We start from the raw sequence: 24,976 nt of genomic DNA on the forward strand, positions 1-24,976 counted from the left end.
TATATCTCGAGTCCAACCCTAGCCCAACCCAAAAATATGAGGCTTGGGCAGGTTTAGAAACGGCCCATGTTAGGGTTAGGATGGAAATCATAAGTCAACTCAAATTTGTATTGAATTCGGGCTAATATTGGGCAACCCAACCCAAGTTGAACTCGAAGCCATATAAACATAATATACATATATTAGATGCACATTTATTTTATAAAAGCTCACTAGTATTTGTTTAACCATCCAAAAGTAGGATTCATATTATATCCACATGTTGTCACTGCTAGTTTATTTTGTTTTATTTTTAGATATGATTTATATAGCATGCGAGCATTTATAAGTGACTCTATTAAATTAATCCAACTAGCTCAACTCAACTCAACTTGATCCAACTCGAACCAACTCAATTTTGAACTCAAGGCCAAAAACTTGAGCTAGAGTTGGGTTTGGCTTAAGGAGCTTTGGTTAGGTTAGGTTCCAAGCATCCGTCTCAAGGTCTCAGGTTGGACCTCCAACTCAGCCCAACTTGTCTAATTTCATCCCCTAATTTTGAAGCCTCTAGTACTTCTTTAATTAGCATCTAGTTTAATTTAAAATTAATTTTTGATTTCTACTTCCGCTCCCTCCCTGCTTAATGGTATTAGAGCAAGTTTCCTTCATGCTTAGGTTAGGATTCTTAATATTGCACAGTTTGTTTCCCAATAATTTTAGAATATCCGTTCTTGATTGGTTTCAGAGGAAGAGATTCTCCATAATTTCATATTGATTTCAGAAAATAATTTCTTTTAACATTTTATTTATTTTTGAAATCCAACCTGCTCTAGATTTCTTAATAGTTACAAGATTTTGTTTGCTTCTTTTTCTTTTGCATTTTTTTTTTTTGGCTTGATGAGTTGTGAGTGCATTAGGATTCCCCTTGCATTCTCGGGGTGGATAAAGAGAGCCTTTATCATAATGATCTGCACTTTAGCCTGTCCTTTTCTTACAGGCATCCCACAACCCATAATAGTAACTAACCTTGTTACCCAAGATCATAGTATGCTTTGTCCTGGGATATCTGGAGTTTGGCAGGAGGATGTGTCGCTTTTGGGGCAAAGCATATCTACCGGAAGATGAATGGAGCAGCAGATTAGATGGCTTCTTTTGTGGTCGATCACTTCGATGGATTTCTTTAGACTGGTGAGGCGCAGAAGTCATAGACATTTTGAGGTTTGTTGTTTTTTGATTTTCTTAAATGTATCACATCAGATTAGTGTAAAATGCCTTTTTTAGCCAAAAAAAAAAAATCGTTAATGTCATGTTCCATTGCAATGTGATCCTTCTATCCATCTCCGTTGAGTGGTTGTTTAGGATATTGCATCATTTGATCATCAAGTGATTGCCTCCATCACCTCTATTACATCTTGAGGTAGAATTACACACTCTATTAGCTATAATTAGGATCATAAACAATCACAAAAGAGTAGCGTACTTGGATCCATTGAATAATCTGATCAATCAAACTTGTTTCTCCCTCTTGACCCCTGCGTTAATAACACCTATGATGGAGATGGGTTTCTGTGTTTTTTTTAAATAGGCAGAGGGAGAGACCATAAGTTTTTCCTTTCATGGAGAATAAGAGAGTTATAACTTTTCTGAAAGTGGTTACTATAACTATCTAGTAACCACCCACGATTGGCCACGTGGGTCAAAATCCAACAACTCCTCCCCTCCTCCGTCTCCATCTCCTCTTTGATGTCAAATCCAAACATTGTTGCTGTCGGCCTAGACGATATTCCATCACCTAGCCATCTTACTACCACCCTAAACGAAGCCCCTCTTCCTTCTCCAACTGCCTCTAGTTACCCTATGTCGATTAGGGGTTTACCTTCTTCAAACTTTGCCTTCCTTTCTGACCAGATGAAAGCTGATGATGTCCTTGCTAATGTTCCAGTGGAGATCTTTTCTGTTTCCAGCTACCTACAAGCCAAAACATCAACGAATTAAGTCTGTCAGAGTGAATGATGGGAAAAAGCTCAGGACCACAACCCAATGGTGAGTAAATTTAGCATTGAGAGGCCCAAAAGTTCGGAAAATTTGTGGCTTTCTCCTGGAGCTTGAAGGCCTGAAATAGGAGATTCTTCAAAATGTAAAGCCATATCCAACACCAGATGCAAAGGCTATCTCCATCAACTTCCCTGCTGCTGTGAATCTGGAGGTTGCCACTTGGAATCTCCCTTGCCAATGTTCTGCTATCATTCAGTGTTTGGCTGGTATCTGTTGTCTGAATCTAAACTTTAATGGCTCGTATTAAGTTGTCTCATACTCTTTTACTACTGTTTTTGGACATATATTGATTTGCTTCATTTGGTTGGCTTAGATGATGGTGGCATGTCATAAGGTGTTTGAACGTGTGTTTCTTTTAAAATGCTAATCCTATCTCAAAACATCAAAGCACTTGGTTAGCAAGCTAAGGGCTCTGAAGGATCTTATCAAATCTTCTAAAAATGATGTTGTAGCTAATTAGGAGCAAAGTTTATTGTCTCGGTACTAGATCCTGTACCGATACTATGTTAGCACAGTGTCGGTACAGTACGATTCGGAGTTTTTTTGCATACCGAATGTCGGTACGCCATCTGTACCAGATACCGGTACCGAACTTGTACGGTATGATACTCTACATATCTTCTGGTTTGGACCAGTATGGCGTACCTTGATCAGAACTCCTATATAGATGGGATGTTGTAGCTATTGGCTAAAAAATAATTTTATCAAAAGCTATCATGCCGAAATCCTGCCCAACCATATTCTAATGATTTGGAAGCGTGGAGGGCTCAGATCAACTCGCTCGGTCCATGGTGGTGGAAGACGTAACACCAATTGCCATAGAGAGTTGCAGATTTGCACACAAAGAGAAGAGAAAGACCCGTTGGGGTAGGTTTGGCTAGGCCTCATCCGATGCTTAAGTCAGGCAGTGCTTTAGAGTAACAGCACAAAATAGTAAGAGAATAAAAAGTATCAGAGCAGAGTGATCTTTCTGGACCGTTAGGCCTTGAGTGTCTGACCTAGAGTTCTCGGCATTGGAGCTTGGCCTGGAGTGCTCGGCATTGAAGCGCGGCGCGAGAGCTCGGCATGGCTCCAGTCAGCGAATACACTTCCTGGTCTCAAGGATGTACGGACTGGGAACTCAGTCTGAGAGCTTGGCATGGCTCTGGTCGGCATTCGCGTGTCCTAGTCTTCGAGGATTTACATCTTGGTCTCTGAGGATGCACGGATTGGGAGCTAGGCATGGTCCTAGTCAGTGAACATGTGTCCTAGTTTCCAAGGATGCACGAATTACAAGCGCGAACTGGGAGCTCGGCATGGCTCTAGTCGGAAGTCGTGCATTCTGATCTCCAAGGATGCACGAACTAGGAGTGGAGACTAGAAGATCGGCATGGCTCTAGTCGGCGGTCGCATGTCCCGATCTGAGACTTACTGACAATTTACTATAGCTTGACTTCATTTCGTCTAGAGCTCGAGACTCTTGATCTCCGATGATGCGTGGACTGGGAGCTTGTCCTGAGAGCTCAGCATGGCTCTGGTCAAAGGTCATGCGTCCCGATCTTCAAGGACTCGCATTCTGATGTCCAAGGATGCACAGACTGGGAGCTCAGCCCAGGAGCTCAACATTGCTCTATTTTGCAGTCGTGTCTTCCAATCTCCTGCAACTCGCATCCTGATCTCCAACGATGCGCAGATCAAGAGCGCGGACTGAGAGCTCATCCTGGGAGCTTGGCATGGTTCTAGTCGGAGGTCGTGCATCCTCATCTCAAGGAACTTGCGTCCTGTCTTCAAGGATGTGTGGCCTAGGAGCTCAGACTAGGAGCTCAGCATGGCTTTGGTCAGAGATCGTGCGTCCTGATCTCCAAAGACCCGCATCCCAGTCTCCGAGGATGCGCAGACTAGGAGCTCGGCCCGGGAGCTCAACATGGCTCTACTCGGAGATTGCGCGTCCCAGTCTCCAAGGACTCACATCATGGTCTCCAAAGATACACGGACTGGAAGCACAGACTAGGAGCTCATCCCGGGAGCTCAACATGGCTCTAGTCGGAGGTCGTGCATCCTAGTCTCCAGGAACTGACATCTGGTCTCCAAGGATGCATGAACTGAGAGCATAAACTAGGAGCTCGACATGGGTTTAGTCGGCGGTCACACATCCTAATCTTATGAAACTTGCGTCCTGATCTCCGAGGATGCACGGACTGGGAGTGCAGACTAGGAGCTCAGCATGGTTCTAGTCGGTGGTTGCACGTCTCGATCTCGTGGGACTCGCATCCTGATATCCGAGGATGCGCTGACTGGGAGCTCAGCATGGCTCTAGTTGGAGGTCGCATGTTCCGGTCTCTAGGGACTCACGTCCTGATCTCTAAGGTTGTGCGAAATGAAAAAATAGACTAGGAGCTCGGCATGGCTCTGGTTAGCGGTTGCACATCCCGGTCTCCAGGGACTCGCATCCTAGTCTTCAAGCAGGTCTTGTACGCATGGCTCTTAAATTTCGGTTGGCATGGAAGGGCAGCCTCCAAGAACTCGCATCTTGATCTCTGAGGATGCGGGCCCTGTACGCCCGATGCTCGAATCTCGGCTGGCACAGAAGGGTAGCCTCCAAGGACTCACATCTTGGTCTCCAAAGATGCGAGTCTTGAATACACGATGCTCGAATCTCAGCTAGCACGAAAACTGGCCTCCATGGACTCGCATCTTGGTCTCCAAAGATGTGGGTCCTGTATGTATAGCACACGAATCTCGGCTGGCATAAAATGGTGGCCTCCATGTTCTCGCATCTTGGTCTCCAAAGATGTGGGTCCTGTATGCATGGCGCTCGAATCTCGGCTGGCACGAAAGGATAGCCTCTATGGACTCACATCCCAGTCTCTGAAGATGTAGATCCTATATGCATGGTGCTCAGATCTCAGCTGGCACGGAAGGGTTGCCTCCATGGACTCGCATTCTAGTATCTAAGGATGCGGGTCCTGTATACATGTTGCTTGGATCTTGACTGGCTTGAAAAAGTGGCCTCTAGGGATGCACATCTCAGTCTACAGGGACGCGCATCCCATCTGGAAAGGAGATAGTGTGGATAAATGGTTATGGAAGAGGAGTTGGGCACAAAAATTACAAGAGCTTCTTGCCGTGAGAGCTTAAGAGCATCTCCTTAGAAACTTCTCGCAGTTTGTGCTTGGAAGCCTCTGGCTGCTCCATTTGGAATCTTTTGGCCTTCTTTATAAAGAGGAATAAGTATGGATCCATTATGATTTGGAGGCAAAATCTGTTATAACTTTTTTCCTTGTTTGGATTTAAATCTTTTATAATCTCCTTCCTAATTTGGACTCCATCAACAATTCAAATTTTTGAAATTCAAATATTTTTTAAATGCCCACCACGAGTCGACCCGTGATGGACGGGCTAGATTTCGGCCTCACCAGCTATGTTTTGAGGTCAAAAGCTATTTCAGAGCAAAGCAATTTTTTACTGTATGAGTGTTTGACCATTCTGGCCCTAAAGCTGTTTCGATGTTGTAGAAGAGATTCGCATTGTGTTTCGTTGTCAAGATTTTTTTACTTAATCGTGTTTAAAGATTTGAAACTTAGAAAGGAATGGCACTTTTACTGCTACGAAGGGTCCTACCTAAAGAGCCCTCAAAAAAGCATTTAAGCATGAAATTATTGTAGCTGGAAATTTGGTGCTGGATCCCTGACTTATAGGAGAACATCTTAATGCAACCTGTAGTTTATCTTCCAATCGATGAGATTAGGATGCCTTCTCAGATTCCATCCTCTCTCTCCTTTACTGAACTACTCTTAAAAGGGTCGATCCTTAACTTGGAGCAACAAACAACTCGATCCTCCTTTGCTAAACTAGAGTACTTTTCTTTCTTTTTTTATTTTTTTTTTATATATGTTAGTGTTGAGAGTTATATCATTCTACAGTAAATACATACTGACCTATCTTACTGCACAAAGAAAACTCTGTGAACAAGTGATGATTCCGAAACCACCTGTCCCCATGACGGGCGACAAAAGAAGCAATGCCATTAGTGAGCTGATCGATCAATCTTAACATGATCTTTAATACTCTGAAAACGATTTAGTATGTTATGAAACATTGAAAATAGTGTAAAATTCTAGGACTCGTCAGGAACTGAAGACTGAGCATAACATAGTAAAACCCCACGATCAGCATATTTGATCTCCTCATGACAAAAGAGCAAGATTAGATAATAAAAGCTTACTTCGCAAATACAGTGACTGAATTGTATAAGTCAAGTACTTTTAACATGTAAATCTGCACCTAAAGTGAGACCGAACTCTTAAATCATGCATCATTTACAGAAAAATAAATTGCTAGGCAATGGAATACCCTGTTGCTCCCTGATTATAACAATAGCTTTAGCTGAATCAGGCGAATCAAAAAAGAAGCAAGGGGATTATTTGGTCCCTTGATCAGAGGTAACATATAGCAAAATTTCCTTGTTGCATGCAATGTTACATACAGCAAAAGCACCTTCCAGAAAAATAATTACCTAAGTTAACATATATTAGAATTCAATCAATTTCCTTCCTAGTGAAAGAGAATTTTCCGTTAAATTAATCTGTGATGCGCTTGTGTTTTGCTTCAATCAAAATCAACAAATGAAAAGGCAATGCCAAAACATCGACACCTCCAGACCCATAAAATGCTTCAGACACTTTGTCAGCAGACACTGTATCATGCATGATCCCTGCAAAAGTTAGACAAATTTGAAAAAAAAAAAAGTTTAGAAGTTGAGGAGCTAGAAGAAAAGAAGAGGAGAAACAATGGGTAACAGGAAGGCCACACGTAGCCGACATGAGCATTTGCTGATAAAAGATACAAAAAGTTATATTGAACTTTAGCAGTACATGATTCTTAACTCTAATCTGAATGATCAGAAATTCTTCCAACTACATACTAACTGCAGCGTAATTTAATGATAGCTAAGAAGTATATTATAGGTCACTTAAACGTAGGAATCCAGTTGCTGGTTCTATTGGTTTAATTATTTATTTTGCATAGCCTTCTAATGCACGTAAAATTGTAACATGGTTCTCTTTAAGGAACTTGTATTAGACCTCATACTCATTCCATTTAATTTAGGCAATCATATGAAGCATTAACAGTTTATAACACTTTTACATGTTTGAACATTAATACAAGGAAACTTTTATATGACTCATCCATCCAGGTCTGTCTGACTGAAGTTTGTAATATCTAAGACTTCCTCACTTCACGGTGATTCCTGGTTATTAGCCATAAAAATTTAAGAAAGTAATGTCATGCCTAAGAGAGTCTCCTCTTATCTCCTTTTTCTCATCTTCCAATCCCGGCGAATTTCCAAATCAATAAACACTTGCATCCTAAGCTTCTTTTTTTTTTTTTTGCTACACAAAAAAAGTATCGAAACCATAACTTGTTTCTGTCAACCTGCAAAAAGCATTAATAACACAAAGAGAAGGACAATTCCTGATAAAAGTTGATGAATGGAAAATGTCAATAAACTTTTTATAAGAAAGTAACCACAGATCCTAGAGCTCTCCGACCTTAACTTTCAACTAAGTTACTTAAGATGATATCATTTTAGACTTGTCATCAATAACAAGTTAAGCCTAATGTGACATGTCACTAGCAGATTTTAATTGCTGACATGTTACTTCACCCATAATTCTGAAATCCATCTTTGTTGGACATTGTGAGACAGAAGAGAATATGGTTTTTTATAGCATTAAGAACAGCCACCCTCAATAGATTGTATCCTAATACTTCTACCTAGGATAACATATCTGCTTTGATAACCTAGCGGAAACTTAATCTCACACTTGCTTCCTAAGCACTTCCTCATTTTGAGTATCTGCTTCCCCCAACCCGCTGCTGCATCATACCAAGTTGCTTAGAAGGCCTTGATTTTGGCAACTAAATATGCGGTATAGCAATAAGGCACTTTTGTGGAAGCCTTGGTGTCAGCAAATTGGGCCAAGCCAACTCAAAACAAGGTCCCAAAACACTGATTCTATACTTCAACCCAAGGTTTTTAAGTATTGAATCGTACAGACTGCTATTGAGCGTATGATATGAACCTAGAATAGTACCAATACAATGCAGGGGCTCAATCCAGTTCCATGATGGCACATGGTACAGGTGTTATGCCAACTCCAACACTATACCGCATGTCAACTAGGGGCATACCATACAGTACCTGTATGGCCCTATAGGTACCACTATAGAGGATGATACCAAGATTCGGGGCCTTGCTTCAGCATAGGTCTGAGCTCAGGTAATTGTTCAAATCTAACGTCAAGGCCAAAAAAGCTCTTTCTACTTTCTACTTTTATCCACTTGAAACCCAAGTCCAACCTTACCTCCCCCCACCCTCCCCCCTCCAAACACAGAAAAACAAAAAAAAGGGGCTGACCCCAACTCCCCTCCCTACACTTGATTGCCATATCCATCCCTCTTTTCTCGTCATCCGTAACCCTAGTGTGTAATCATTCGTGCCCTAAACCCAAGAATCCAAACCCTAGGATCACCATAATCCTAACCTTGTCCTAACTGTTTGTGATTTACTTTATCCTCATTTACCAAGCATTCCGATTTAGCACCACATGTGATTTTAGAAGCCACTAGTTAGCTAATAAAGAACCATGAGGTTAGAGGCTTGGAGCTCTAGTTTAAAAAGGCAAAAGAATGTGGGAGTGGGAAGAGATTCAGGTGACTTGTTCCTTCATCTATATCCCATGTCATCAAAGATCATGAATTCCAGCTCCAAGATGATTTACCTTATCATAGAAAGAATAAAATCCTTGCTCCTATCATGACTTTTCAATAGAGACTCGCTGACGAAGCCTTCTTACACAAACAAGGTCTTCAAGCATAAAAGCCTTTTTAAACTTTTTCATATCCATTATCACAACTTTCATTAGTGTCACCTTCATCTTCCCCCTACTCTTACTACACTCTCCAGCAGAGACTGTAAGTATCCTCTATTACTAGATCCTCCAAATCTTCAATAAAAATGTTGATACCATATTAATCAATTTTCCATCAATTTTTGCTAAATTGATACAACTCCTATGGCTCCTCTATTATAATCATTTCTCACTCTTCTAATTTTACCACACAACCATTGCAACATTCTCATTCTACTATTTTCGACATGTTTTCTTGGATCCTCTTTATGGCCTGACATTCTGAACCCTACAACTTTATAACTTAATACCATTATATAAATTTCTCCCTTAAGTTGCCAAGGTATGCATCTATCAGATAATACCACAAAAGCAACTCTCCACTTGATCCAACCAGTCTTTCATTTTATTATATATGTCCTCATCTATTTCACCACTAATTTGTATAATAGATTCTAGATAACAAAAATGATCACTCTAAAGTACCTCCTATCCATCAATCTGTTATAGAGCCTCAATGTTCAATTGAATTCCTATTTTTACTTAAACTGCACTCCACCAACATTTGTCCTTTTGATTTTTAAGCCCTTACCTACAAAGACTTCCTTCCATGAATCCAATTTATGTTTAATCTTTTTCATTAATCGACTATATCATCAATAAATCATAATGCATCTTCCTGAGTATTAGAAGCAACTACATGTATGATTGATTAAAAAATATAAATTTATTGTTCCATAGCCTAAGACCAAGGACTGAAAACACAACACTACTACTACACTCGTAGCTGCTCAAGCATACATGTTCTTATAAACTCAATGTACCATTTATGAATACTTTTCCTTCTTAAAGCCTATCAATTTGTTTTTATTGGTACCCTTACCATAAGCTTTCCCAAAGTCAATAAAGAACACATGCAGTATCATAAAGTGATATAGTAATATTATAGATGCAATATCGTAAGTTTGGATATGAGAAATTAAGGAAAATGACAATGAAAATAGGGACAGCGATTTGTTTATTGAGCACATTCCACACTAGCTGAGCTAGGGAGAGGCTGCGGCACAGTAGCACCCCTAAAATATAGGATTTGAATGGAATATGTACAACATTACAAACAAATATGCTATATTTTTGTCTAGTCTGCTGTTATAAAAGTTTTAGCTATCCTTTAATATTCTTCAACGCCGCCTATACTTGTAGCCTCCCAAACCTGCTATTTGCAAACCTGCTATTTTACACAAAATATACTTTGATCTGATAGGCTCTAACCCAGCTACCTCTAATCCTCTAGACTTCTGCAATACATTTCAATACTTGTCTTTAAAAATCTATGCCTGCACCATTTATCCAAGTCCAACTTTAAGGGCCATGCTTGCCTATCCCTCCAAAATAAAAACTCAATTTTTAAAGTTAATATCGGAATAGAAGATGAAAAGTATAATCATGTTAAGAAATAGTTAAACCAAAAATGTTGCATAATCATAGTTTCAAAGAAAAAATACTAGGCTGAATCTCTTCTGACTTCAATTTGGAATATCATTTTCAACTTTGATTTAGCTATTAAAGCAATCACATAAAGCTACCACCAAGTTGATACAAATGATACCAACAACCATATGCAGGTTGTGGTATTGAATATTCTGAAATACAAAAAGCATAGTTTCCCGACTGTTGTGAAGGTCAGATGTCAATGAAAACATGTACCAATCTGCAGGTAAAAGAAGCAAACTTAACCCATGATATTATAATTCTAGACAAGCATGTGTTTGAATAATTTCATTGTTAAGTATAGTAAGATTCCAACAGGCTATTGAAAATATTTGATTACTATCTCTTAATTTACAACAAAGCAATTATCCAATGATCAGTCAATTTAATATATAATATTCTGAAGCTCATTGTCCAATCAAATAAATTAAATGGGAGATTATCATTAAAATGATCTCATGTTCCAATCAATGGATTGGTCATGTAAGGCAACTAGTGTGCTTGCTGTAAAAGATGCAGCCAGGTAGTGGAACAAGATTATATTACATGCTAAAAGAATTAAAGTAGAAGGCACATTTTGCTTGGATGATATAAGTGCACAAGAAATTGCTGGATTTTCTATCTGAGGGGGAACATGAATTTGATCTCATGAGCGAAGGGTTCAGCCTTGAAGCTGACATTTCCTACTGTAACAAAATGAATACTAGTTATAGACACAAACTTGATATGAATACAAAACCAAATCTAACTTAAAACATATAACTCACATCATAGCATTGAATTGCAAAGAAACCTAGTAAAAGGACGGAATATGTACCATCACTGAACACCACTCCACCGAGCCCAATCCACAAATTGCATGCCACCATAAATGTTGTTGGCAAAACGCACACCAACTGTGAAAGCCATTGCTACAGGTGGAATGCGTTTGGCTACAGGTGATGCCTCAACCACACATTCCAAGCCATTAACGATCTGGTAACGAGTGTTGGAAGAAACCGCGAGAAACACACCTGAATTTCAGATGTTTACTAGTTAGACTAAAAAAGTTTGTTGCGAGAAACAGTAATTCATAGTAGGTACAAAGTTTACAAGTATATTTATCATAGATACTGCACTGCTATTGGATATGTTTAAACAGAATGGCATGAATGAACAAAATTCAGCAACAGTTGCACATGTGCATGATCCTGTAACATACGTCACCACAAATGCGACATATCAGTAAACACATTTAGTTGAACAACAACACTGATTATCATTTCTGATGGCATTATCATTGGGGAAAAAATTTAATCAAAAGACCATCAATAAATGTGTATTGTCACTTGATTAAACCTAAATGAACTTCCTCTGATGTAATAACAATCACTCCGAGCTTTGGCATTATTAAGTCATGCATGATGATCTGTTATCTGGGTGGCACACTTTTTTTCTTTTTTTACTCTCTTTTTTATTGTAAGTGCTTGATTAGTGGACAAGTATAAGATCAGATCAATTGGAAAGACAGGTCAGCGAAATACTGTCACAATAAAATAACAAACTAAACCCCATCAAAAACACTCCTAGCTAGGTCATTAGCCAAATAACTAACCCCAATGAGCATGTTTAATAACAATATAAAAGTATAAGGAGCAAATGCTGGTAAAACAAATTATGCAAGATGCCAGACTTCACTGCCAGCTCTAGCCCTTGAGAATTGAGAGAAAACTATGGCATAACCACTAGTAACCCTAATTTAGTACTTTTTTACCCTCCGAGACTATCAAAATTCTAGTTCATTAATCATAAGCAAGCTGGATTCCTAATTTTTTCTTTAATCCCTTGCTTTTATCCCCTTTTACCCACTTTTTACAGATATATCATGCCGCAAACAACTGAGCATGTGTCGACTGGCCATCCTTTAATCTCCTATACTGCTTCCTGTTCCTATTGCTCTGTTTTCAATAGCCTACTCCAGGATTTACATTGAAGTGATTTAGGAGCCAGCTGGTACCTAAAGAACAAATGGGTGGAGAAGCCAAGGTTTATGGAAAGAGAGGACTGGAGGATCATGGCAATGCTAAAGAGAGGAGGAGGGCCTCCTGAGCAAGGTACAGTAAATTGATATGGGAAGGAAGAGAGACAGCAAGAGAGAAGACCCAATGGCAAACTGTGGATCAAACAGATGGGTCCCATACAAAAGAAAGAGATCAAATGAAACTGGTACTGCATTGTTTTTTCACAAAGTGACTATAATAACAAAATTCCTTTAAAATCCTAACATTGGCTACCAAGATTTATTCCATCTAATATCAAATTAAACTACAGATCAAAGTATGAACTAATGAAGTTAGGGAATGTTTTGAATGTTTTATGATTAACTTAATCGGATATTAACATGATATATTCATGTTGAATTCCTACTTATAATTTATTTTAAAAAAAATTACAACAGGTTAACAGAAACCTGCCAAAACAAGATGATTCAAACAGAAATGGCAAATATATGAGGCAACTCCAAAAATTATAGTCGAATAAAGATAACAAAAATTTAAAAGAAAAAAAAAAGTTGAGTAAACATTCCGAATAGTTCTAGGCATACCCCAAAGAGCTGCACTTTTCACAAGTGGTGGAACAGGTATATCTTCTTCTGATTTTTTTACGCTCCTGGACATAATACAAAAGTTCAGTGATGAATATAAATAGATCAAAATGAATGGTGAAATGGCTGAAAAGACAGTAATGAGATAAATGCGGAACATTCAAATACTGTATATATAAAATGCAAACAATAGACAAAATAAATGTCTTACAATTAATGGTACCATTCTTATTATATGCAGTCATATCGCATATTTGTTGAAAAGGCAGTCCACTTAGCATCATACGGCCACATATGCAGCCTGCTTAGCACTGTTCAATGCATATGTGGCCTGCTTAGCATTATGGGCCACATATGCTGCTCACTCTTACATAGGCCTGTGCGGATGGAGCAGGCTCAAGCTCATGGTTAGGTTGGATGTGGGTTTTGGGGTGTACAGATATGGGTATTAGTAATATTAATATATTAGCTACAGTATAACTATCACTATTACATCTTAAATGCTAAGCTCTAAATGCTAGCTGTTATTGTTATTTATATTACATTATTCATTTAAAAATTATTACTAGCACTTTTGCTTATATTGTACTTAATAAATTATTTTATGTTTAAATAGTTTAAAAACATCAACTGCATATGCACCTACATACGGGATCAGCCCACATACAACAAATGTGCTATGCGGTCCCTTGATTGCCCACATACAGCTTCCACCTTTTAAAACAATAAGTACATAACATCCACAGCATTCAATGACCTAGGGAAAAAGAAATAAGCAAAAAGCTCCTATAGGACTTTGTTTCAAGAATCAATCTCCATAAATGCAGGCTAAAGAAAATTTATCAAGGATAGAAACTACGTTAAATATACAACAAATCTAGCAGTTGTTTACTTGCAAAAGCAAATTATTTATTATTCAATGCTCCATTCAGCATCATGAGACACAAAAATCTCAGAAATTAATATGATAAATTACCAAGTCCAAAATGTGAATGAAAGATTTGTCTTTATGCTAAGAGTAAAACAGAATCCTTGAGAAGGTGGAGGTCAAGTAACAAGTCGTAGTAGACATGCTGGTCAAGACTTTCCTAGAGGATATGGAAATAAAAAGTAACTCATAGTGATTTACTTAATCACAGATTAAAATATGATGAGATCTCTATGGGAGGTCAACTTAGGCTCCATCTTATAAAGGTTAACAACAAGCACTATGAGCTCTGGTTTAAGCTTCTAATGCTCATTTTCCCAAAAGATAGATCATAGAAGTGACCTTTCACTCAATATTTGAAAAACATCCAATTCTCCATCAACATCAAATGCTCTTCTCATTTAGGTAATTGATGCTTCATCTCCCATAGGTCAATCCATTAGATTATTCACTCAAATGCATCATCATATAAGAAGTGAACATCACTCCCTTCCTCATTTAAGTAATTCCCATTCAGGTGCATCAGTGACTTTAGCAACTGGATCCTCTAACATGGTTGGTAGTAGTGGGAACATTCTTCTTTGATATTTATTTGTCTACTAAGATATGCATGCACAAACTACTCACATTCACCAAGGATTAGTTGAGAAGATTAGGAAGGACGGTTTTATCATGACTAGGAGGGACATGTTTTGTTGATTATTCATCAAGAACTGCACATAAATGTCTTTTTCCTTTAATACATCCTTGTCTTCTAGTGCAAACAAGGATGGTTAATAACTATACGGTTTAAGGTCTTAAAAAGTGGCTCGGTATGCTGATGATTAGGCTACCACGAAGTGCATATGTAGTATGCATATGAATACATGAGCATGTATGCAGTTGGTATAAAGTAAAGTAAGGTTCATGAAAAATATATAAAAACATAGAAAATTCAAAATAAATGAGTATATATCAAAAATAATAAAAAATCAAAGTATACACTTTCATGCTTATTCAAGAACCTCTTAGTATATAGTTGATTGTATAGAAAAGAGAGGTGACTTTAGGGCAAGGTTCGCCGAACCGGTACCGGGGCTCATACCCACCGGCAGCTAGTTACAATACGGATCCATAACATACCATACCAGAGTGTACCGAAATAAGAAGAGGGCGAGGGAGAGAGAAAAAGAGAGGAAGGAAAAGAAAGAGAGAGAGATAAGCCAAGAAGCTTCAACTGTGGATGGGGAGCTTCAAGAACTCTAAATCTGATGATGGATCGCGCACGAGAGAGAGAGAGAGGAGGAAAGAGGGAGAGGGAACAAGAGAGAGGACAAGAAGCTTCGATCGTCCACAGAGAGCTTCAAGAGCCCCAGATCCAGTGATGGACTGAGAAAGAAAGAGCTAGAAGAGAGGGAGAGGGAGAGAGACTCACATGTCATCATCGTCGTTGGCAGATGGCTTTGAACGAGATTAGGAAATGAATCATGCTGGTAGTTGATCGGCTCGGTTTGGTTCGATACGCCCTAAACCGATCGGTTCGGCAGGATTCGACCATCTTTGCTCTAGGTCTACGGTATTATGCAAGGTTAGCAGTACCAGAACCGGCACTCATGCTGGTAGACTAGCAGTATGGTATGGTACCGTGTCATCCCATCCTAGTGCGTATCGACAAAGAAAAACCAAAGGGGGAGAGGAAGAAGAGAGGAAAATAGAGAGGAAAAGATGAAGGGAGAGAGAGAAAGGGAGGAGGGAGAGAGAGAAATGTCGGGAGAGGGGGAGGGAGGGGGCTTGGAAGCCCTCATCTCCTCCTCCAGTCGCCCACACATCGGTTGAGCCTTGTTTCGTTCAAAGCAGGGCTTGGCCCTTTTTTATTTTTGTTCACTTCTTTAAGTGAAGTCGGCACATTGAATGACCGGAGGAGGAAAGGAGAGCTTCCAAGCCCCCTCTCTCTCCCTCTCCCTCTCCCTCCCTCTCTCTCCCTCTCTTTTCCTCTCTTTCCTTCTCCCTCAACCCCCTCCATCGTCGGTACTTGTTTTGCTTGTTGGAACCATCTCGGTCCGCCACTAGTATAACTCAGCATGCCCCGAACCATATCGGGATGGTTCCACCATCCATGGTATTATGTGATTGAAGAAAACCTTGACAACTTAAGGAAACTTTGTAGAACCATAATATTGTAATGTTTGTAAAGCTTAGAATGTTGGACAATAAAAAGGGTTAAGGAGAAAAGTTGTATCAAAAATGAAAATGTTAAGATAGATGTGTTGAATTTGTGACTCCATAACCTTAACCCTCTATTATTATTAGTTGATTGAAACTTCCTAAAGTTTTTAATCTCCCCTATCCATTAAACGAATTTAGATTCTAGTAGTCAACCCATGACTGCCAAATTCATCATTTCATTTACTTTATTCTTATTTCTAGAAGATTGTAACAAAACTTGAAGGATTAGAAGTGCTAATAGAGTTGGGAATCTACATGCCTCCATTAGCAATTTCTTTTTCCCTTTATTCAGCTTTATATCATCGGCCTCTCTGAAATTTACAAGGCATTAACTTATTGGCCATGTCTTTGCCCTTCAACCTCATAATTTTGTTTCTTTATAGCGTCATAAGTAGGGTTGGAATTGGATCAAACCGGGCCATGCCCCTACCCGAGCCTGGCCCTAATTTTTTTGAGGCTTCGAGCTAGGCTTAGATCCGAATTTTTTTTTTCAAAACACAAGCCCGAGCCTGACGCGAGCCTAGGTCTGAGCCCAGTCCGAAACCCAACTAGGGCGACCCTCATAGGTGGCTCTAGGGGATCGGATTCCCAGCTCGAAGGGGCATGCGGAGGAGAACCCTCCTTTGCGGTTTGTTGTGGCTCTCTTCCTGAGAGTCGCCATTTATTTTCATCTCTGGGCCATCAATGACGAGTCTTCTGCCGACAATTGGAAAGTCCTAAGGTTTCTTCTTGTCCTATGTTCTCCATCTCTCTTTCTCTCCCGCTCACTTTTTCTTATCCTCTCTTCTCCATCTCTCTTCTTGCTTCATCGACCATGATGCTGCCTACCGCACCATTGGCTCCCTTGTTGATGCCAATATTTTTGAGGCTTCGAGTTGGGCTTAGATCCGAATTTGTTTTTCAAAATACAAGCTCGAGCCTAACCCGATCCCAGGCCTGAGCCCGGCCCAAAACCCAACTAGGGCTACCATCATAGGTGGCTCTAGGGGATCAGATTCTCAGCTCGAAGGGGCATGTGGAGGAGAACCCTCCTCTGGGATTTGTTGTGGCTCTCTTCTTGGGAGTCGCCATTTATTTCCATCTCTAGGCCATCGATGATGAGTCCTCTACCAACAACTAGAAAGTCCCAAGGTTTCTTCTTTATCCTCTCTTCTCCATCTCTCTTTCTTTCTCTCTCTCCCATCTTTCTCGTCCTCTCTTCTCCATCTCTCTTCTTGCTTCATCGACCATGCTACTGCCTACCGCACCATTGGCTGCCTTGCTGACACCATCGCCGATTGTAACCACTCCCTTGTCTTCGACCCCACATCCATCTGGTCGTCCGTCTCGCGCTAACCTCCTCAAGGCCATCTGGGCTCTCCCAGATTGCCTCTGGGACCTCGACTAGCTCCTATACAACTCCATTGTCCAACACCACATGCTCCTAGGCCCCCGTGGAGGCCCCACAATGATGTCCACTATTATGCTGCTTGGAAGAAGCAGTGAGCAAAGGAGGCGGTGGTTGATCAAGGCTCTTCGAGAATCCTTGCTAATTGGATTAGAGATCGGGCAATCAGGACTCTTTGAGAGAAGTAGAGCCTAGCAAACCTAGCAAGCACGACCTTAGTTAAACCATTGCTCATTTGGACTGAAGCCAGTGAACCAAATTGAGAAATTGACCTTGAGCTAGATACCGGGCTGAATCCATGACTGACACCAGGATTTGCTTTAGGCCTGGTCTGCGCTCGGGCTCGGGCCAGGTCCAGGCTGGGCCAAATGTCTACCTGAGCCCGACCCAAAATATCTACGGATTTTAATTTGAAGCCCAAACTGAACCAAGTTGACTTGAACCTAGCCCATAGCCTATCCTGATAAGCCTTGGGCAGGCCAAAGTCCACTTAGCCCTAGTCATAAGTGATGCACCTAACCATCCCTTCTCCTTTAGTAGCACATAATCCTCAACCTCTTTTAACCTTGTTCATTTAGAAATTTGAGGTGTTCACCCTTGCCTTCTATCGCAAAACAATTTTATTATCTCTGTAGTATGCAGTATTAATCACTCTCTCACTTAGCTTCAGTAATTCTATAAAGTGTGTCACTAACTTCATGCCCTAGAGGATTTCACAATTATGGTTCATTTCCCTATTTAGAAGATTAAATGGAACTATATTTTCATAGGATATACATGATATTTTCATTTCATGGAAACTTTATCTTAGCTACATTCTCACATGATTGCCTAAAATATTATTGCTAAAAGAAGGTCGCACATTACAATACCAATGCACTCACAATCTCTGCTTCTATGTATCACTATCTCAAAGTTGAAGCAACTTTTCACTCAAACGCTTCCTAAGGAGTAAACTTCCATTCGTCCCTATTTCTAGAAAAAGTATTTCATGTTTTTCATTCCCATTCCCAAAAGAATGAATACTATGATTCACATCTCAAGCAGTAATCAACTACACTCTCTTGTTTTAGCATGGGTGTACATCCCATATGAGGCTCTACTTTCTAAGTCTCTCATTTAGATAGTTTGGCACTTTCTCATGCCTATCCTTTATTCTTCTTCCTAGAGAATAACCTAAACTTTTTCTCAATCAGATATGCTGTGTATTTTCAAATATAAATTGCAGCAGAAGGTTTAGTTTCATTTTAGCCCTTGATCTAAAAATAAAATTTAGCAATATCTGAAAACGATTTAACCCTCCCTTAGGAGGACTATTTTCATTTTTTCATTGCTTGAGATTTTTTTATTTCATATATGTTCATTAGCCTTTTAGCCTTGAGCTCAACTTCCTTTTTTACCCTCAAAGACTTAGACCTTTCTTCTTCTTCATTCACCCTCTTGAAAAAACAACTACTTTCCTAGCTCTACGGTGCCCTTGCCCATTATGCCCTCTAAGCAACATTATTTTCATCATCTCCAAGCATGCCCTAAGTTCCCAAATACTTCTGCTGCAAAAAGCAACAAATATAATGAGCACCTTCTTTTACATGTATTATTTGTGGACTGTCCTGCTATTAGAGGGTGAAGAATGGCTTTCCTAACAATAATCACTTTAAGAAAGTGCATGGGCAACCAGCTCCCACATATTACATGATGTATGCACCTATATAGTCCACCTATAAGCACATATAGCCACTCATGCGTGATCTTGAATTGGAAAGTTTTGCCAAGAATTTTCAAGACTGCCCGCTCAACTAACTATCACAAATCCGCTGTCCTTATTTGACACTCATCAGGCAGCAAGGGCACCCTCCTAATGACTGGATTTTTTTCATTATTATGTAAATAAATATATTTCCTCTTCCATCTCATGTAGTTCACTCCTTTATATCTCTTATAGAAAGAGAGAGTTGAACCATTAAAAAGAAAGGCAGAATGTGAAGAAGCAGGTGAAAACATGATGCCTGAAAGAGAGTGCCAAGGAATTTGCACTATAATAACTGTTCTTTTTTTCAGATATGTATCCATGAAATGGGTGGAGATAGGACAGAAAAAGGGGGAAGACATGCAGAGAGCAGACCCCTCTCCAACCAATTTGTGTTATTATAGTAAGCATGTAACATTTTAAGCAACATCTTAAGAAAATTTTAAAGTAAAACCTCATATGATATGTAAAAGTTGAATCAGAAGTAGATGGAATTAGATAAGAAGCTCAATAGCACATAACAAGAACAATTTAAAATAATACAAACCAAAGTATCTGCAGCATTCCCCAATCAGACTATGAATGCATAGATTCAAGAAAGAATTGTGATGAAGTGAAAATTCATAATTCCCATGATTGCGGCCAATCAAACAGTGCAATGTACATGAACGCAGGCAGTCTTATTAAAGAAAGTCAACCTAGATGCTTCATGCTAGATGAAATTAAGGATGAAAACCAATTATAAGTTTTATTGTGTTGAGCATTAAATGTTCCAAATATTGACAATTTGGTTTCATTCAAATTCTATGATGCCAATTCCTATAAAATCTATTTCACCAAAAGACCCCCAATAATGATCACATATAGAAATAGTTGTATGATCATGTATTTGTTTTGAGAAGTATATCTACATAAAATATCAAATGTCAAGTATTCTGGATGAGCAGAAATATTTGGCATCCAACAGAGTGTTGCATAACATCTCAGACATTTATCACATGGCATTATATTTTCCTTTGCCATCAGCAATTTAGCTACTGAAGCATGAACTAGAGAGGAGAATATAATTTCATGTTTACATGCATGCACTTATATGGAAGTTTCTTGTGAAATCACCATAATAGATCAAGGCAAGTCCAACAATAGCATGATAGTAGACACTCAACATACAAGGACATAGGCCAAGAATGCATATAAACTTGTTCAAAATGGAGATGGACCACAAATTCTCAATATCCATTGGATCACAATATCATAACTCACTGAAGCAACACAAAAGTGCAAATACGAAAAGCAAGAACATCCAATGCTCCCACATTGAGAATGATGTGAAAAGCACCACTAGCATATCTCCTCTAAAAGGTACCTTGTTCAAATGCATCATAAAATCATGACATATATATATATATATATACTAAGATTGAAGATTATACCTTTTGGCAGTCATTATCAAATTAGCAATGCCTTGGCCCACGATGCCACATATAAATCCAACCGAACCATATAATACTCCCTGCATCCGTAACATGCATAAATGGTGTCAGTGTAATATGAACATAGCATCAGAAACTCTTAGAGGATTATTGGAAGGCCAAAAACTAAATTATGTTCATGAGATAAATCATAAGTAAAAGACATCAGCAGATTATCAACAGGTGTGAAAAGATAAAATTTCACGGATGATGACAATGTGCTCTAAGATACCTTATAGAAGTATGCTCCAATCCTTTGTTGAATTGTAAATTTGCAGCCTGGCCTTTCAGCTTCAAAAACGCTGCATCAAGAATTCCAAGAAACTTTAGAAAAAAAAATGTCATCTCAAAGATTAGCTAAGAAGAAATAGGAAAGAACAGCCCCAACATAGTGTGAGATGCATGATTGTATGCCTACTAATTAAGTAATTGTCCATGTATATAAGCCATATAGGGCAATGATTCAAATCATAATCCCTGGGTTTGATCCTATGCACAAAATTGACTGAGAAGATTTTTTCAAGAAATGATCCCATCATTGCCCAACAAAGGAATAACATAACCAACTGAACTGAATACAATAATTCCTGGGTGCAATCGTATGCCAAAAGTGATTGACAAGTATATTTGAAAATGTGAGGTCAAGAGAAATGGATAATCAACTGAACTGAATAAAGAAAACAATTCATAACAAAGACAAGTCCTCGTGGAACTTAAACATACTCACAAGTCAACAGTTCACATAACAGCAAGTTATTATTAATACAATAATCACCATTACAGCTCGAAATTCACATGGAAATTACTTTTAAAAGATGGTTCACGATGATGAAGCTGATGTTATCTTTCTTTTACAAAATAGGTCCACTACATGCATTCAGCAAACACAAATCCTGATAGATGATTAAATGTTAGTTGTTGAAGTGTCAATCAATGCAGAAAGACCTCTCATTAGGAATGGTGGGAAAATTCTCATGTTAACTGGGGAATACATAGCTAAGAGTGCTTTTTTCATTAATCATTATCTATTAATAATATTATGCATAATGCTCTTTGCGAAACTTTTAAGGGCGTTACCATGACTGGTCCTCAGATCATTGAATTAATCATTAAGAAATGATTTATGTCAGATTACAAAAAAAAAAAAAAAATCGATACTGCAAGTTTCACAAACCAGAATGCACTAAACCATGCAACTAACACTACTAAAAATCTAAAGAATGCACTAAACCAGATCAGAAAAAACCTCGAACCTCTATTTTGTCAAAGAGAACAATTGAAGATACTGCTCATTTTTTTTCATATGGATCCTATTTAACATCTTTTAAGCTGCTCACCTGCTAGGCAGAGCTCCACAAGCACGTGTCAAGCTTCCAAAGATACCAGTCGGCGCCGATGGCTGCCTGATACGTGCATATGGTGCTAACAAACCCACTAAAGCAATGTCCACAACTACCCCAACCAAAAGGTCTGCAGCATATAACTCAAATTCTGCCCAAAAGTCTTTCCCCCTCTTTTTAATTTCAGCAAATGTTGCACAACAAGAATCGATAACAATCTGCATTAAACCATAAGTCAATTAAAACAAAAAAAAAAATCCAAAATCTGATCCCAAGAATATTCAAAGCAACCAAAATCACCAGACCTCTGTTCCAACTTTAAAAAGAAATGACGGGTCAGCGAGCATTCGATCCCGAAATATCGAGCAACACCTCATCAAAGCACCCAGTGGCCAAGGCGCCGCCTTTTTAAAGTAAAAAACACAAAAGGCGTGAACATTTTGGAAAATTTAAGATTTTGCGCACAATTCGAAAGTGATACCTGTAGGTCTAAGTATCTGAAGAGAAAATCTCTTCGGATCCCCATGGTTTTCGCCGCCTCCAACATGTCAGAAGGCAGGTTCGCTCCACGGGCCTCCAACTCTTGGATCACCTCCTCAAACTTCAACAACGGCCCGAACTCAGCCTCCTCTCTATCATCTTCGCCATCATCTCCTTCGCGGTCACCATTACCACCACTACCGCCTCCGCCTCCGCAGCCGCCGCCGCCGCCGCCGCCGCCGACTCCACTCCCATGATCGAGCTCTGCATGGCAACTCCATTTGCCATTCCTGGCGAAGAGTCTGCTGTTGTTCACGAGACAAGAGACTGGGAAAAGGGTTCCTTTGGAGGACGAAGCGAATCCGAATTTGTGATTGGAACGCGATCCGAAACCCCTGATTTCGAAGAAGAGAGCGTTTCGGGCGAGACCGGCGGAGTCGATCGAGGAGAGGCCGGCGGGGTTTTGGGGGAGGAAGAACGGATCGCAGGCTCTGAAGGTGGCGCAGGAGAAGGCCATTGTCGGGCTGAGACGAAAGTTATTTTACCATAGAAAACGATCCGTATGAGTTGGCGGTTTCACTGGTGCATCCGAACAAAACCCTAGTTTTTTTTTTTTTTTGATAATTCAAGTAAAATGATAAGTAGGAATTTTCTGACAGGCCCTCTCATAGATGATAAGTCCTCGGACTTATCAAAAACTTATGATAATAGAATCTACTTCAATTTTGAGATGCGTAAATCATGAACCATTAAATAGATTCTTAATTTATAAAGTCCATCATGTATTTTGCTATACTAGACTAATAGATATTGTTCACTTGTATAACTTGCACAACGATTTGATGCCGCAGACTACCAAATATAAATTTTAGTTTTTAGGCTTTTTTTTTAATATAAATCATGTTTAATAGTTTGGACGGTGTATCATTTTGTTTGCTCAACCACTCGTATAAAATCATTATATAATTTATTTCATAAAAGTGTTAGGTAAATGCCACACTAGTGATATGTATGGATGGCAAAAATAATCTTAGCACTTCTTATTTCTTTGATTTGTAATAAAATATTTCATAATATTTTCAAATTAGTGTTTTTTTTTAATAACCAAGAAGTGTTTATCCGTTAAATTAAATATATTTGAAGAGACAATCTATATAATATGATTGCAAATAATCCCAAGGTGGATAATGAGAAGTATTGCCTTAATATCTATGAGAAAGGGAAAAACTATACTTTTAATAAATGATTATTATTAATTGACAATAAAATTAGGATTGCCTAAAGGCCTATTTGGCATTGCTCTTGTTTTTGTTTTTGTTTCAAAAAATAGGAAGAAAATGAACTAGAACAAAAACATTTATGATGATACACTTTTGTTTAGAAATTCTTTATGAAATATTTATCGCTTTTGGTCGCAAAGATTTATTGCTTTTAAAAATGAATGAAATGAAAAAAAAAAATAGTAGTAAGTTTTGTGCAAATATTATCTCTGATATCAATCTTCATGTAGTATTTTACTAATTTATAAAAAAATAAAAATATAAAAACAACAACAATACCAAACAGTCCTTAAGTTAACTCTTAACGAAAATATAGATCGACTATATCTCTTCAAGTCTGAACCAGTAAAAGCAAGCAACCAAACAAATAATAGTTAGCCAAAATTGTTTTGGCTTTAGTAGTTTCAAAAAGACAAGGGACATGACTTGATTCCTTGAAGTTTGTCCTCATCCAATACTTCAAAAATATACATGTACAAGCATGTGTCTCCCAAGTCAAGTTGGGTATTTGTCATATCAGATTTCCCTTGATATAGAATCAAGTTGTGCAAGTGCAATGTACAATAATTTTTTGCATAAGATATCCAGCATAATGTCCAATATAACAAACTTAAAAGGCCAATACTCAAAGCCTTGCAAATAAAATCAATTTGGGCATATGTCATGTTTGAGATTCGACCATACCTTTAACTTACCTTGTAAACATATAATGGCTCCTTTTGAAAGATTATACCTTTAGTCATGCTACTTTATTTTTCTGATAGTCCACTTCTTTTAGATTTTTCAAAGCAAATTGTTTACTAAACTTTATTATCAGGCACATATGATGCATGTGGGAGAGGACAAGGATTATTGTGATCCCTCATAATTGGCTGCAATTCAATATTTGGAGAGCATGGATAAAAATTTTAATCCCCTCCCTTTTTCTAGTTAAGTATATTGAACTTTCCACTTTTCTCTCTCACACAAGCCTTTACAAAAAACACATTAATAAATTTTATAAAATAAAAATAAGTTAAATGCATATGACCCATAACATTATGATAGTAGATAAATGTGCCAACTACCTTGAAGACTAGCTGCTACCAATTGACGAAGTGACTATATATTTACCATTGGCAAGACAAATTCATAG

The 24,976-nt window shown here is 38.7% G+C and overlaps 1 protein-coding gene across 2 annotated transcripts; it reads right to left on the reverse strand.

Annotated features, from left to right (window-relative positions):
• Positions 1 to 6,292: 6,292 nt before the first annotated feature.
• Positions 6,293 to 23,134, reverse strand: LOC103713015 (protein RETICULATA-RELATED 1, chloroplastic-like). 2 transcript variants are annotated; one of them, XM_026806913.2, is made up of 8 exons: positions 22,563 to 23,133; positions 22,387 to 22,485; positions 22,079 to 22,299; positions 20,974 to 21,043; positions 20,703 to 20,782; positions 13,003 to 13,067; positions 11,236 to 11,431; positions 6,293 to 6,727 (listed from the first exon to the last, which is right to left on the reverse strand). In XM_026806913.2, the coding sequence occupies exons 1-7, from the start codon at positions 23,076 to 23,078 to the stop codon at positions 11,238 to 11,240; spliced, it is 1,245 nt and encodes a 414-aa protein (XP_026662714.2). In that variant the 5' UTR covers positions 23,079 to 23,133; the 3' UTR covers positions 6,293 to 6,727; positions 11,236 to 11,237. The 2 variants fall into 2 exon arrangements, with proteins under 2 accessions (XP_026662714.2, XP_038982840.1); XM_039126912.1 differs by lacking the exon at positions 6,293 to 6,727 and adding an exon at positions 8,465 to 11,104 and having other exon boundaries at positions 22,563 to 23,134.
• Positions 23,135 to 24,976: the final 1,842 nt, after the last annotated feature.

Source organism: Phoenix dactylifera, chromosome 5 (genome assembly GCF_009389715.1).
Source record: "Phoenix dactylifera cultivar Barhee BC4 chromosome 5, palm_55x_up_171113_PBpolish2nd_filt_p, whole genome shotgun sequence".
Classification (NCBI taxonomy): Eukaryota; Viridiplantae; Streptophyta; class Magnoliopsida; order Arecales; family Arecaceae; genus Phoenix; species Phoenix dactylifera.